This window comes from Borostomias antarcticus (genome assembly GCF_949987555.1).
Source record: "Borostomias antarcticus genome assembly, chromosome: 14".
NCBI lineage: Eukaryota > Metazoa > Chordata > Actinopteri > Stomiiformes > Stomiidae > Borostomias > Borostomias antarcticus.
The window spans coordinates 18,279,237-18,290,967 of record NC_140247.1 but is presented as its reverse complement, the minus strand read 5'-3'; the positions used below and the strand labels follow the sequence as shown (position 1 = coordinate 18,290,967).

General features: G+C 46.5%; 1 protein-coding gene across 2 annotated transcripts; it reads right to left on the bottom strand.

The window, feature by feature from the left end:
• Window positions 1–4,636: 4,636 nt before the first annotated feature.
• adrb2a (adrenoceptor beta 2, surface a) lies at window positions 4,637–10,911 on the bottom strand. Of its 2 annotated transcripts, XR_014630782.1 has the most exons (3): window positions 10,670–10,911; window positions 8,463–10,299; window positions 4,637–7,982 (listed from the first exon to the last, which is right to left on the bottom strand). XR_014630782.1 is itself a non-coding variant. In XM_084449186.1 (2 exons), the coding sequence occupies exon 2, from the start codon at window positions 10,294–10,296 to the stop codon at window positions 9,082–9,084; it is 1,215 nt and encodes a 404-aa protein (XP_084305312.1). In that variant the 5' UTR covers window positions 10,297–10,299; window positions 10,670–10,911; the 3' UTR covers window positions 8,402–9,081. The 2 variants fall into 2 exon arrangements, 1 of the variants encoding a protein (XP_084305312.1); XM_084449186.1 differs by lacking the exon at window positions 4,637–7,982 and having other exon boundaries at window positions 8,402–10,299.
• Between the last annotated feature and the right edge of the window lie 820 nt (window positions 10,912–11,731).

Genomic DNA, 11,731 nt, shown 5'->3' with positions numbered 1-11,731 from the left:
AAGGCCGAACCTGCCAATTCACCCAAGTGATCACCTGTAAGCCCAATTTCATGCAATCTCGAGTGCCCCGGGAATCTAAATCAAATTAAATCAAATCAACTTTTATTTATATAGCACCTTTCGTACACAAAAGCAATTCAAAGTGCTTTGACAATAGAAAAAAAAAAATAAACAAACAAGGTACAATATAAAAATGAACACAATAATACAACAATACTTCAAAAAAAAAGTAATGAATAAAATATGAAGGGGACAGGGTTTAATGGAATGCAAGATCCTGCGAGATCCTGCTCTACAACATCAGGAGGATTCGCCCTTTCTCACTGACACTGGACTGGAGGGAGAACATTGAGGTGCTCTATAAGAAAGGACAGAACAGACTGTTCTTCCTCAGGAGGCTCAGGTCCTTTGATGTGTGTAGCAGGCTGCTGCAGATGTTCTACCAGCCCATGGTAGCCAGCACACTGTTCTTTTCCGTGGCCTGCTGGGGAGAAAGCACCAGGTCTGGGGAGACTAAAAAACTGAACAGGCTGGTGAGGAAGGCCAGCCCTGTCGTGGGGCAACAACTGGACAGCCTGGAGGCTGTGGTGGAGAGGAGGATGAGGGACAAACTGAAGTCTTCCATCACTTCTCTACTTCTCTCTTATACTCTTGTATATACATTACAGGTATGTGTATGTAGGGCTGCACGATTATGACAAAAGATAATAATTGCGATTATTTGCTTCAAAGTGGTAATTGCGATTAATAATTGCGATTAACATTTCAAAGTAATAGCTTTAGCTCTGCACAGTTTGCATATGACCTGCTGGACTTGAGCGACATCATCTTTTTCGTAACCAAAATTCTCCCAAATCACGGACGCTGATCCCTTTCTTGCTACTAACTCACTGACCTTGTTTTCGCTCATTTTGTCACTACTCATGGCTGCGGGTACTCTTGTGACACTTGTCTTGACCTACTGCTATCTGTATTCTCAGTGAAATTGCTGCGCACAGCGCACTCAGCGGGAACGCATGTGATTGGTCAGACAGCATAAGTGCCTGTGATTCGTCCGTGTAGTCCTAGCACACTCAATTCAAAGCAAAATTATTAATCACATTAATTACGGCCTTTTGCGATTAGTTAATTGCTGAGGTCTTAATTCACGATTAATTGTGCAGCCCTAGTACAGTATGTATGCATGCATGTGTCTATATGTGTGCATGTATATATGTCATTATTATATGTAAACAGACTGTATGTATGTATGTATATATTATACATTTTATCCATACTGTATACATACTGTATGTACAGTCAAGCCAGAAAGTCTGCACACCCATTTCACATTCTCCACATTTTATTATGTTACAGTACATACTTCTTCTACAATAGATTGAGTTCATTTTTTGCCTCTAACATTTACACACAATAGCCAATAATAACAAAGTGAAAACAGATTTTCTGAAAACATGCACTTTTATTTTATTGACTAAAATATACTTAGGGGTTACATATCTGTACACATCATTAGCCTAATACTTGGTTGATCCACAAATCCACACATCATAAGCCTAATACTTGGTTGATCCACAAATCCACACATCCTTAGCCTAATACTTGGTTGATGCACCTTTGGCAGCGATAAAATAAGCTACAAGCTTGGCAAGCTTGTGGAGCGTCAATACAGTACACAGCCATTTTCATCTCTTTCCTCAGATGTTCAATTGGATTCAGGTCTGGGCTTTGGCTGGGCCACTTAAGGACATTCACAGACTGGAAGTTAACCTTCATCCCAGTCTGACGTCCAGAGTGCCCTGGAGCAGCTTATTGTGCTCTGGCTGGGCCACTCAAGGACATTCACAGACTGGAAGGTAAACTTTCGCCCTAGTCTGAGGTCCAGAGCGCTCTGGAGCAGGTTTTCTTCAAGGATCTCAGTGTACTTAGCTGCATTCATCTTTCCTCCATCAGGACTAGTCGCCACGTTCCCGCTGCTGAAAAACATCCCCACATCATGATGCTGCCAGCGCCATGCTTCTCTGTAGGGATGGTATTAGCCCAGTGATGAGCGGTGCCTGGTTTCCTACAGATGTGACGCTTGGTTCAATTTTGGGTTCATCACACCAGAGAATCTTGATTCTCATGGTTTCAGAGTCCTCTATAGGTGGCTTTTTGCAAACTCCAAGCAGGCTGTCATGTGCCTTTTACTAAGGAGTGGCTTCCGTCTGGCCACTCTACCATACAGGGACCTTACTGTATGTAGGCAGGTGTTGGCAACTGCCAATTATGTCCAATCAATTGACCACATGGTGACTCCAATTAAGTTGCAGAAACATCTGAAGCAGTATCAGTTGGAAAGAAATCACATCAGAAAAGCACATCAGCCCACGTTTGGGTGTCCTATCAAAGGGTGTGCACACTTGTGTACAGTATACAGTATATAATATTTAACATTTAGATTTTTTTTATAAACTGTCTAAAAACTGGCCCTGTATGGGTAACCCCCTGTGTTCTGTTTTCCACCCAAGCAGGAAGGCTACCCAGTGGGCGAGGCAGGAGCCCAATCAGGTAGGCTACCCAGTGGGCGGGGAAGGAGCCCAATCAGGTAGGCTACCCGGTGGGCGGGGCAGGAGCCCAATCAGGTAGGCTACCCAGTGGGCGGGGCAGGAGCCCAATCAGGGTGGTTCAGGACAGCTGCCTGGTTTCCTGTGCAGCTTAAAAGGAGCTCCAGGCCACAAGCTCTCTCTCTCTCCACCAGCACCATGACTCTGGTTTGGTTTGGTTATCCTCCACCATACAACCCCCTCCTCACCAGACTCTCCACTGCCTTCACTCACCTACATGACTGATTATCCTCCACCAGACAACCCCCTCCTCACCAGACTCTCCACTGCGTTCACTCACCTACATGACTGATTATCCTCCACCAGACAACCCCCTCCTCACCAGACTCTCCACTGCGTTCACTCACCTACATGACTGATTATCCTCCACCAGACAACCCCCTCCTCGTCAGACTCTCCACTGCCTTGGTTCTGGTTTGGTTTGGTTCTGGTTTATTCATACATCATCATCTTGGAGCATACTTTATGCCTTCACTCACCTACATGACTGATTATCCTCCACCATCCAACACCCTCCTCACCAGACTCTCCACTGAGTTCACTCACCTACATGACTGGTTATCCTCCACCAGACAACACCCTCCTCACCAGACTCTCCACTGCGTTCACTCACCTACATGACTGATACACTGATTATCATACCCCATTAGATTATTTAGTTTTCAGTTGTATACTTTATTTATATTAAATTATTGATTATTTTGATGATATATGATGTGTGTCTCCATTTTGTTATGGCCAAGAGCCAGGTCATAACAATCACAAAATATGGAACATCAAAATCTGATTCGAACTGAAAAAAAAATGAAGATTGAGTGAAAAAAGTGAATGGAGATATGTATGTTCCCTGACAGGGCGTCAGCGAGATGCCCCTAACCCATTGGACCGCAGCTAAATAAAGTCAAAAAGGTAAAATGTACACTCCCTATGTGACAGGCCAGTTGTAATTGGTGACGATTAACAAATTGTGCCATTGTTAGGAGAAATTGAACAACCTTTTTATGAACAACAGCACCAAATAAAGTGATTTAGTTTTATTTTACTACAATACAGTGAGTATATCCGTAGTTGTATGAAATTCATATGGGTGAATTGTTCCTTTAAATGCAGCGTGTGGTCCCAACCATCAGAACCAACAATTTAATTTGTCGTGGGTGAAGACCTCTATGAATCAGGGTTCTCAACAAGACCCCCTTTTGTTGAAATAGGAAGCCATTTTCATCTCTCTTCAGCAGATGGGCATTTTACGTGAATAGGTTTCTCTCGCTCTCTCTCTCTCTCTCTCACTCTCTCTCTCTGTCCTTCTCTCTCTCTTTATCTCTCTCTCTCTCTTTCTCTCTCTCACAGACCTTGGTATGAAAGCATGTTTATGACTGTATATCCGCGTCCTGTTCCAGCAGCTGGCCAGGGGGAGAGTTAGGTGTTCTGTGTGGAACAGTGATCAGTCAGAAACTTGGACCAGAGGCACGCCGTCGGTATGGATGGAAACATTTTAACAATATCCCCCGCTCTCCTCCGCGCCCCCATCCCTCTGCCCCAGTCACATGCGTGTGACTGCTTTTCCCAGACTTAAATAACCTCGGCGCAGTAGTGGAGTACCGCTGCGTCCAGGGCGATGGAGCCCCCCAGCTATATACGTGGTCTCTCAGGGTACCCTCAGCTGTTTGTTCTGCTTTAATGAAACGCTCAATGCTGCTCTGGGGGGGGGGGGGGGGGCTGGGAAACAAGGGATCGTGGATCCCACAATCACACTTTTGGGAACTCTATGCAAACAGTGGAACATCCAATAAGTGATTAGGCTGCCTCAGTGCAGTACAGAAAGTAAGGTCATTTTGTGCTGAATGATGTGGTTTATGAGATCATCAATCATGTTTGATGTTTTTGGTACCATGAGTTTGAAACGCTGCCTTCAACTGATCAAATGCCAGACAACTTGAGAGGCATGTCTTTGTGAGTGAAGGCTGTGCTTGACTGTGGGAATCGCTGTTTTTCGCCATTAACTATTATTGAATGAATAACAACATAACATGCAACAAATACATCATTTATTACAAAAATACAAACATCATACTACAGTTGCTCGTTATAAATACCACAGGACAACAACACACCTTATACAACATGTCTCATTAGCTCCACAAAAACAAAACAAAACAAAAGACAACTTAAAAAACAGTGACCAAATATTGTGCGAAAATAGCAAGAAAAAGGAAACACAAGTAGTAAACATTGAACTGATACAATTTTCACTCAGGCCACAAAGCTGGTTCACATACAGGTTTGTAGTTTAGTCTAGGTCTTTACACCACTAACACAGCTGCAATGATCTAGCTGCTAGCCAGTCCTAAGCATGGTCAAGATGGTTCCTGTGGATAATAACCATTCTAGATAGTGGTGTGATGGTAGGGCAATATAAAATCTATTATTTACTTTAGGAAAAAGAAGGGGTTGAGTAGTGTTGGTGGGATGAGAACCAACACTGCACTCACTCGCGATCTGACCATGGGAATAGTCGACATCTCCAGTAACATCCAACATGGTTGTCCAGTCTCTGGACAGATCCACTGCTACACTACAGTCATTAGCATCTGTTTGCCTGGTCCCCTGCTTATAGAACACCGACACATTCCGTATGACTGCACTTAATGGATTTCTTGTTTAGGGAGCAATGTATCCGCTTGTGTGTGTGTGTGTGTGTGTGTGTGTGTGTGTGTATGTGTGTGTGTGAGAGAGAGGGAGGGAGAGAAGGTGATAGGTAGTCATGCTCGTCTCCACACACTCCGAGCTTGGCTTGGAATGACGCAGAGTCAGCTTTTTCATTCTAGAATCATTGCACATAAATTGTATCTTCTCCTTAAGCTTTGCTGGCTGGAGAAACACATTCTACCCTTCATTACACATTGGTTTGAGGGAAAGACTTCCCTTTAAGAACCCTAGTGCAGGCAAGGTGCAGGGCTTGGCTCCAGCCAGGAGGGAGCAGTGTGGATTTAGGGTTCACAACCCCCAACACACTACACCTATATGGCACAAAGTAGTCCAAATACACATAATCACAAAAAAACAGGCACACAAGCAAACCTTCACTGGTCAGGTGCATTTTCTGAGTACTCATTCTCAGTATAGGTTTCGTGACGTCTGCAAGTTCTGTAGCACTGCTGTGACAGATAGCAAGAAATACTGTGCAACATTTGTACATAACATTCTACATGACCGTGAACATGAAGCTCAAAATATTTAAATACAAAAACATGACCTCCGGCCCCTCCCACCCCGCGAACAAACAGCTTGTATTTTGCACAGTGCACGTTTACGTATGTTGACAGACTATCTATGCAGACGGCTGTACCGGCCACTGACGACAGAGCTGACCAAAGACACAGCACAGTGCAGAGACATTCTCCCAAAGGAACAAAGTTCACAGTTTCAACACCGTCAGTTGACCTCACTGGAGGGAAAGCCAAGCCAAGTGCACGAAAGCACAGGTCACTAACATTGATTTAGACCGTCAAAAAGGGACCGCCACCCCAAGGCCCTCCCACAAGGCTCCAAATTTATCGCATTGCCACTTTGATCCTGACATCCTACAGATCAGGAGCCTGAAGACAAGGGGAATGGGGGTTCTGCCTGGAAGGACACGCCTGTCACAAGCTATCCACCCTCTCACAACCTTTTGATTGTACCTCTGCAGAGGTGACGTCTAGACTGACACCCCTCTTAGCGGACACAAATCCCCTGATCTCAAGTGCCTGTGGCTACGTCTCACATGTTCCTGTTTGGCTAAAGACAAAGGAGGAGCAGAAAAGAGAGCGCCAGAGGGACTAGGGCTTGTGATCCTCCCTGGAGACAGCAGCCTGGAAAAGTTAGACAACCTAATTTAATGATCTGTCCTTCCTGTTGGTTTTGGGAGGGAGTCTTCTGATTCTGCAGCCAAACAGCAAAGATAATTGATTTATTCTGGGTTTATTAGGCTGGACTCAGCTGGGCTGGGACAGTTCCTGAAGAAGGAAAAGAGAGAGAGAGAGAGAGAGAGAGAGAGAGGGGGAGAGAGAGAGAGAGGGGGGGGAGAGAGAGAGAGAGAGAGGGGGGGGGGGGAGAAACAGAGGACAGGGGTCTACAGGCTGAAACAGCAGGAGAGGCAGGGCAGTGATTTGGTTGAGCAAGTCTCCGGATCATTAGAGCTCCTAAGAGTCCAGACTATTCATTTTGGGAAATTCAGGAAAAACATCATCAGGACACTCAGTCATCCTCGTTTGATCAGGGACCACACAACTCTGTGCCGGCCCATTTTTGCAGGGTTCAGAGGTCAGAACCTCCAGGCCTAGCTAGGGCGTCTGTTATCTCTGGCCTAGTTCCACACTCTATTTGTTATTGAGAGCAGTTTGTACCCTTCTTTCCCGGACTTAGAAAACTGCTCTTTTGGTTAGGGTAAACAGGTTGCCTGCCGCAACACGACAGCGAGGGCATATCTGGCCAATAGGGACGGACTGGTGAGAGAAGACAGGTTTATCTGGCCAATAGGGAAGGACTGGTGAGAGAAGACAGGTTTATCTGGCCAATAGGGACAGACTGGTGAGAGAAGACAGGTTTATCTGGCCAATAGGGAAGGACTGGTGAGAGAAGACAGGTTTATCTGGCCAATAGGGAAGGACTGGTGAGAGAAGACAGGTTTATCTGGCCAATAGGGAAGGACTGGTGAGAGAAGACAGGTTTATCTGGCCAATAGGGACGGACTGGTGAGAGAAGACAGGTTTATCTGGCCAATAGGGACGGACTGGTGAGAGAAGACAGGTTTATCTGGCCAATAGGGACGGACTGGTGAGAGAAGACAGGTTTATCTGGCCAATAGGGACGGACTGGTGAGAGAAGACAGGTTTATCTGTGTACAGAGAGAAGATGGCTCCCTAGCTGATGAGCGTCGGTGATGACATTTAATTAAGGGTAAATGGTATAGTCTGTCAAACTAAGGGCTGCTATTGCATTTAAACAATGAACATCACAGATTCCTACTCCCAATCAGTACTTAAATGGTGACTTCAACAACAACAAAAAAACATTTAGATGTATAAGTCTGGTATGATTGCCCTGGTTTGGACCACAGACATAAGATTCCACTGCCCGGTTATCACCCAAATGCCACAATGCACTGCAGCTATTTGATGTTTTTTTTTTTTTTTTTTCTTCCGTGAATACCTCTCCAGTTTTGTTCTGACGTAAAACAGAAACGTCCGGGCGATAAAAAACACAACAGCGCTTCGCGGGGAGCAGCTCCCTCAGTCAGAGTGCTGCCGAGTGTGAGACGAGTAAATGTTGGCAGAGGAGAGATGCAGAGTGGACAGACAAGTTCTACCGCACCTGCCGCTGCTCATCCAGCTCACTCTAGAGAGAAAGGAGAAGAAGAAGAAGAAGAAGAAGAAGAAGAAGGAATCTGAACAAGAACAAAACTTTGGCATAGAAATGTACGTTTTTTAGTTGATGGAGAGAACGGGAGACCGCAGCGTGGCCACCCAGGCTTCATTCTAGTGTTGGTCTCCCCCCTATCTGCTAGTCTCTCTCTGTTCAGCGGGAGTATGTGCCTCCTCTCCTCTTGAAGACTGGTGACTTTGATGTGACTGGTTACCCTGCCCAGTGAAACACTGTGATGTGTGTTTGATAAGAAAATGAAAGAAAACATATGGTGAGGTAGATGGAAAATTATTGTATCTCTCACTCTCACTTTGAATAAACAAATAAAGAGTGGTCTACCTATCAACCTACTTGTATATGAAACAATGTCCTCCCCAGCCCAACCTGCCAACCCTGAGCCTACCTACCCCAGCTCACCTACCCCTCCCCAACACACACATTGATCAATCTTACCTTCATCACTCATAATGAAAAGTGACAAACGTGTCTGTTTAGTCTGTCTGCAGATCGAACATGTCTAGACAGTCACTCTGCAGTTCAAACACATCCAGATATTCCTTTTGCAGAATTAAAGGAGAATGCTCGTTTTTGACAACCTGGACCTTATTTACGGCATATTATAAGACGTTTCACTCACCGAGATAACTTTGGTGTAATTCGGAGGCCTGTAGAAGAAATTTAAAATCCAGCGTGAGCCAAGTATATCCATGTAATGGCGGCAGACGGGGCACTGAGAATGCAGCTTCTAAAAAATCTATTTTCTGCTGCGAAACGGTTGTTTTCATCAATCTGTCTTTATGAATCGCTAGTTGTGCTTACATAGAGCGTAGGCCTGTTGTGGTTTTTCACATGCCTCTGTAATATGATCTTTAGAAACGTCTTTAGAAACGAAATAGCTTCCCCACTTGCTCTAACCCTAACCCTAATTACACCAAAGTTATCTCGGTGAGTCAAACATCTTATAATATTCCGCAAATAAGGTCCAGATTATCAAAAATGAGCATTCTCCTTTAACATGTCTTTCTGCAGTTCAAACATGTCAGGGCTGGTCCTTCTGTCAAAAGGTCAAAGGTTAAAGGACCGTCGTCAGACCCTTGCTACAGTTCCCGTTAGGGTCCGTGGCTCTGTCCACCGCCCCCATCTCACAGCCCCCCTCTCCCTTCCTCACGCTCCCCTCGTTGGGGTCGCTAACGTCCTCCGAACTGCCTTTGCTCCGGCCGTGTTGCTCGCTCTGCCAGCTGTGTCCGCTGTACATGTATCCGTTGGACGGGCCGGCCGGGTTGTTGATCCTCCTCTTGAAGCGGAGGATCTCCTTGAAGGCATGGCGGAACTCCGGGCTCCGGCAATAGATGAGCGGGTTGAAGGCGGAGTTGGCGTAGCCGACCCAGTTGAGGATCCTGAAGGTGAGCGAGATGTCGCCCACCTTCCAGACGGCCACCACCACGTTGAGGAGGAAGAAGGGCAGCCAGCAGAGGGTGAAGATGCCCATGATGATACCCAGGGTCTTCAGGGCCTTGTGCTCCCGCAGACAGAACTTGGTCTTGGAGGCACTGCTGCTGTGGAAGCGCCCCTCGCTGCGGTCAATCTTCTGGAGCTGGCGCTTGGCCTCCTGGAAGACGCGGGCGTAGACGAACACCATGATGAACAGGGGGATGTAGAAGGAGATGATGGAGGAGGTGATGGCGTAGGCTGTGTTCGTGTTGAAGTCGCAGCAGTTGCTGTTCTTGATACAGTCCTTCGCCTTATCATCGTCCGAGATCCACCACTTCATGTGGATTGGCAGGAAGGAGATGAGAGCCGCGATCACCCACACCAGCAATACCACCATCCGGGCTTTGCACTTGGTCAGCAAAGACTGGTAGCGGAACGGCGATGTGATGGCCAAGTAGCGGTCCAGCGCGATGACGCAGAGGGTCTCGATGCTGGCGGTCACACACAGCACGTCGGTGGCGGTCCAGAACTCGCACCAGAAGCTGCCAAAGTGCCAGGTGTTGAGGATGATGTAGCAGGCACCGAAGGGGACCACGATGAGACCCATGACCAAATCAGCACAGGCCAGCGAGGTGATGAAGCAGTTGGTGACATTCTGGAGCCTCTGGAAGCGGGCGATGGCTGTGATGACCAGGACGTTGCCGAAGACGATGCCGACAACCAGGATGGACATGATCATACCCAGGAGGACCATCTGAACCTCGCTATAGCCACCATCCGGGTCCGGCCCTGTCTTCGACACGTTCGCCCCCTCAGTCACGTTGTTGAGGAATACAGTGGGGGCTGGACTTCCCATGATCTGGAGACAGATACAGATGATAGAACAGGTAGAAACAGAGGGAGACAGAGAGAGAGAGAGAGAGAGAGAGAGAGAGAGAGAGAATGAGAGAGAGAGAGAGAGAGAATGAGAGAGAGAGAAAGAGAGGGACAGAGAAAGAAGGAGGGACAGAGAGGAAGAGAGAGAGAAAGAAATAATCTGCTGTTGAGCTGACTATGTAATACAGTAGCTTCTCTAAACAGTCAGTGATTGCAATGCAATGAATGTGGGGTAGAACATGTTCACAGTGTATTAAGCAGCCCCAAGAAATGAGCACATTGATTGAATGAAGGTCTGTAGAGTAGACAGGATTGGGAGGGGGGGGGCAACACTAGAAAAATATTTCACTAACCTCCACAGGTAGAAGTCCTGGTCCTGGCCTCCCATACAAAGTTTCATTAAAGGATTATTATGGTGTGGATAGTTCCTTCATTCCTAGTCTGCAGTCTCACATGTCAATCCATCTAGACTTTCTTTCTCTCACTCACTGTTTCACACTATCTCTCTCTCTCGCTCTCTCTCTCCTTCTCTCTTTTTCTTGCCCAGTCTTTCAATGTGTGTTTGTGTCTCTCTTGCTCTCTCTCTGTCTCTCTCTTGAGCGGTGTTTCCTCTGGTGTGGCTCACGGGCTATTTGTCAGAGCCCTTATAACATTCAGCCATGACATCATGAATGCTCCTCAGCCAATCAGATGCCCCTCCTGCTGAGAGCTGAAGGCTGCTCAGAGTTTGAACAGAGAGAAAGAGAGAGAGAGAAAGAGAGAGAGAGAGAGAGGGAGAAAAAGAGAGAGAGAGAGAGAGAGAGAGAGAGAGAAAGAGAGAGGGAGAGAAAGAGAGAAAGAGAGAGAGAGAGGGTGGGAGAGAGAGAGAGGGAGAGAAAGAGAGGGAGAGAGAGAGAGAGAGAGGGAGAGAGAGAGAGAGGGAGAACGAGAGAGAGAGAGAGAACGAGAGAGAGAGAGCGAACGAGAGAGAGAGAGAGAACGAGAGAGAGAGAGAGAGAGAGAACGAGAGAGAGAGAGAGAGAGAGAGAGAGAGAGAGAGAGAGACAGACAGACAGACAAAGGAGGCTGCAGGCTACAGGACAAGAGGCAAAGCTGCAATACAAATGTCTGCGAACACCAGAATAAACTTGCCACTTAGAGCATTTTGCTCTTCCCACCTTATCCTCCAAAATATACCCTGAAGATTGGCAACGAAAAAGCACTGAATCTGTTATTTACATAATGTGTAATTTGTTCCCATTTCAAAATCCATCTTAAAATCAGAGATGTTAGAGAGCCTGGTAGTGTTGAGAGCCAGGCAAGCATGAAACTGTCTCTTTGTTTTCTCTGGGGAGTGTCAATGAGGGAGGTGACGTACCTGTGGAGATGAGTTAATGAGCATAGTCTGATTAGGCACTGGCACGGGCTGGGTTCTA

Bases quoted from the DNA above. Each gene is read 5' to 3' on its own strand.
- adrb2a (XM_084449186.1), bottom strand. From the start codon at position 10,296: ATGGGAAGTCCAGCCCCCACTGTATTCCTCAACAACGTGACTGAGGGG.